General features: G+C 34.4%; 1 protein-coding gene across 1 annotated transcript; it reads left to right on the top strand.

Moving 5' to 3' along the window:
* The first annotated feature begins 2,112 nt into the window (after positions 1–2,112).
* On the top strand, positions 2,113–3,918 carry LOC149497466 (uncharacterized). Its single transcript, XM_089718916.1, has one exon. It carries the CDS (start codon positions 2,113–2,115, stop codon positions 3,916–3,918), a length of 1,806 nt encoding a protein of 601 aa, XP_089575042.1.
* Positions 3,919–4,136: the final 218 nt, after the last annotated feature.

Here is a 4,136-nt window from a genome sequence, read left to right as displayed (position 1 = left end):
TTGATTGACGGAAAAGGTTAATAATAGATTAATGAGCATATCTCATATTAAAGTAGAGGTATAATGGAAAAAATATATGTAATTTACATTTTTAATTAAAATAACTAATTTTAATTTTGGAGGAAGGGAGCATAATTTTTTTATTGTGTGTTAAAGTCAAATTATGATTATGCTCCCTCTATTTTGTTGGATTTGACAATTTTGCCTTTTTTTTATTTTATTTGGATGACACATTTAGAAAACCAAAGTACCATTAATTACTTTATTGCAATTTTACTATATTTCAGATATTTGCACAAAGCTTTGTTTCAACTATTAAAAAAAATTTATTTTAATTAAATAAATATTAATTAAAGAATAATTTACTCAATTATTGTTTTTACTCATAACCGATTTATTTATATAGACAAAGTTATTTAATTTGGACTATGGGCAAAATGCAAAATCTAAAATACTCTTGATTTGCTTTGTTTAGAGTACCTCCTTTTTAGAAAAATAAGAAAGTGGCGGACAAAGTTTAACTATTGCATTAAATATGATTGACTAATCAATTCATAGCTGTATTATTCTCACCGTTTCAAGCAAAATTGCATGCATTTACAAATTTTGCAAACATTTACTTAACAAAGATTGCTGCTTATTTTTTTATATACAGTTAGAAATAAGAAATACATGTAATAATAATATATGTGCAATACTTGACATAAAAACACCCACATTTGCACTATTTGAGAACATTTTTTTATTATCCAGAAAATGATTTGAAGCAACATCTTACAAAGACAACTAGTACACTTTTTAAACAAAAAGACCATATTTTTTGAACTACTAAATATCATTTATCCCTTAAAGCATATGAAACTAATACCACATGGCAAGTATGTTTGCAATAGGATATTGCACTATTTTTGCTGCTGTCCTTCACTGTTTCTATATTAACTTCGATTACCATTCATCTCATGTCAAATATGTTAGCAAAGACCATTCATCTCATTTGTAACTAGTGCACCATTCTTTGCAATATGTCAAACTCTATAAACTGATTTTTTTGAAATAGACAATGTGTGCACAACTTTCTCGATAGGTGCGAATCTAACACTCCTTCTTGCATTTCAGAAATAAGCATGCTTTTCACTAAATTTTTGGTTCCTTCTGTCGTGTTCTTTTTCTTTGCTCCCTTTTTTACACTCACGCTAGAAGCGGATTGTGTGAATTCAAGCTCGATACGATGATTGTTTATTTTCTTTTGCATTTAAATCGATTAAGTTTAAGGGACCAACAGTCAGAGTCAACACATCTACTAAAGTTATGGGCTAATCAGGAAGTTATAGATTCAAATCAAATGGATATAACATGTTTGCAGGCAGTTCACTAGACTTTTTACTGTAATTCGTATGCAATGATTGTTAGCTATTGAATTGAAGTTATTTATAAGTGGGTATTTGGAAGGAATTTGAAGAGACAATTGATGCTATCAAAATTTTAGCTCCAAAAAGGTTATGTAAAGTGTATATATTGTATTTTGTATCCTCACAGGCATGTTAGTTTAGTCTAGACTCTAACAGAATGCCAACTCACACAACTCTGTGATTGGTTCAGTTCTTGTATAAATACTAACACAGATATATGAATAAACAGTATGAGATTCGGGAATGCTATCCCAAAACGGCATCTCCTGTAAACACTCTGTGTTCCATTGTTGCTGGCTTCTTTAATCCTTATCATGGTATCAGAGCCGTGGTAATTGTATTAATCGAAACCTTGTTTCGATTGCCTGAAATTGAGAAAAGTACATAAGTTAGAAAATTTACAATCGAGACGATGATGTCTCCAGAAGATCTGGCGAAGATCATTGCTGCGATCAACACCAAATCAACTGAGGATGATCTATATCATACTCATGGTTCGGAGGCGCCTGGATTCAGCCTTGTGAGTGTACCTTTGAGAGGACCAAATTATCTCTCTTGGAGCAGATCAGTTCAGATTGCTTTAAGAGCAAAGAAGAAGCTGGGTTTTATTGATGGGAAGATCAAAGCACCTGAATCTGGGTCGGCCGATTATGATAAATGGTTGACTGCAGATAGTATGGTGGTTTCATGGTTGCTAAACGCCATGGCCAAAGATATATCTGATGCGTTTGTTTTCTGCAAAAACGCAAAAGCTTTATGGGATGAGTTAAAGCAACGATATGGTGAGAGTAATGGACCGATGATCTATCAAATTGAAAGGGAGATCGCCAGTTACAAGCAAGGAGATGATACTGTACAAGAGTATTATACAAAGCTTAAGAAGAAGTGGGATGAGCTTTTATGTTTAGCACCTTTACCAGTATGTTGTGAGGTTGGTACAACTATCACTGATTATGATAACAATCGTAGGCTTATGCAATTTTTGATGGGTTTAGGGGATGAATATGATAACGTGAAGAATCAAGTGTTGCTGCAAGATCCTCTTCCATCGATTAACAAAGCCTATTCCATGGTGATGAGTGTAGAGAAACAAAGGGAAGTACAGACCAGCAATATCACATCCACTGAAACGGCAGCAGTTATGATGGCGAGAAGGGGTAGCAGTAGTTATTCCGAAAATAGAAATAAAATTAAGAACAGTGGCAGAAATTCATCATACACCAGAAAAGAGGATAGGAAGAAGGAGTATTGCACCAACTGCAAAACAGGAGGGCACAAGATTGATGATTGCTTCTCTATTCATGGATATCCTGACTGGTTTATTGAGTTACAGAAGAGTAGGGGGGTGGACGTGCGCAAGTATTATGCTGCTAATAATGTTTCACAGATTGCAGAAGCAGAGTCTCCACTACAACAACATAGTCAAAATCAGAAAGGAAATGATGTACCCAATGCTAATAACAATGTCTCTGATTATTTACAGCAAGAGTTCCAAAAGTTTCTCAGGTCCAAGGGTGGCTTTGCTGATCAAGATGATGGGAATATCAAAAATGTGAACTTCGCAGGTACGTTACTTAATTCTGTTATTTTTGGCATTGATTTTAATTGCAAGGATAATTGGATAATTGATTCTGGAGCAACTGATCACATCACACCTAAGCTGTCCTTTTATGATCAAGTGATTGAGCTAAAACCACCTAAAACCATTCGGTTACCTGACAATTCTACCAGATCAGTGACACATATAGGGAATATAAAATTAAATGATCGAATAACTTTGTACAATGTCTTATATGTTCCCTCATTTAATTGCAATCTCATGTCCGTCAGTTTGGTCACTAGAACTTGCCGTTTGTCGGTCCACTCATTTCCTGAACATTGTGTATTCCAGGATTTACTGACTAAGAAGGTGTTGGGAGAAGGAAGGGTTATTGAAGACCTTTATTTTTTGACAAGTGATTCTTTTAATAAACGCAGTAGTTGTTTTTCTGCTGCTAGTTGTAATAATCACGATAGGCATTTAACAATGCTGTGGCATGCTCGTTTGGGGCATATAGCACATAAAAGATTGAAACATGTTCCTGGAATTTTTCAATATGATTATGCTGATTTGATGTGTCCAATTTGTCCCATTGCAAAACAAACTCGTTTGCCGTTTCCAACTAGCACAATCACTACTGTGGATATTTTTTATCTCATTCATGTGGATTTATGGGGCCCTTATCAGTTAAAATCTGTCACTAATGTTGTATATATGTTGACGATTGTTGATGATTTCAGTCGGTTTTGCTGGACATATATGTTGAAAAGTAAGGATCAGGTATTGACAGCTCTAAAGTCTTATTTTCAATATGTGTTCACGCATTATGGCAAGACTATCAAAATAATACGATCGGATAATGGCACTGAGTTCATTAATTTTGCTTGCAATTCATTTTTTCAAGAAAAGGGCACTTTACATCAACGGTCTTGTGTTCACACTCCGCAGCAAAACGGAGTTGTTGAATGAAAGCATCGCACTCTTTTGAATATTGCCAGAGCTTTACTTTATCAATCTAATCTTCCATCTTCCTTTTGGTCTGAATTATTGTTGACTGCTACTCATATTGCTAATAGGTTACCCTCCGAAAATCTTAATTGGCAAACACCCTATGAAAGATTACATGGCAAATCTGTTGATTATAGTTATTTTCGAACTATGGGTTGTTTGTGTTTTGCTACCAATAC

The sequence above is a fragment of the Jatropha curcas genome, chromosome 3 (assembly GCF_041381405.1).
Source record: "Jatropha curcas cultivar XTBG-Jc1 chromosome 3, XTBG_Jcur_1.0, whole genome shotgun sequence".
Classification (NCBI taxonomy): domain Eukaryota; kingdom Viridiplantae; phylum Streptophyta; class Magnoliopsida; order Malpighiales; family Euphorbiaceae; genus Jatropha; species Jatropha curcas.
Note: the sequence above shows the minus strand (reverse complement) of the source record. Positions and strands in the feature narration are given on the sequence as shown.

Coding starts and splice junctions, on each gene's coding strand:
- LOC149497466 (XM_089718916.1), top strand. CDS start 2,113: ATGGCCAAAGATATATCTGATGCGTTTGTTTTCTGCAAAAACGCAAAA.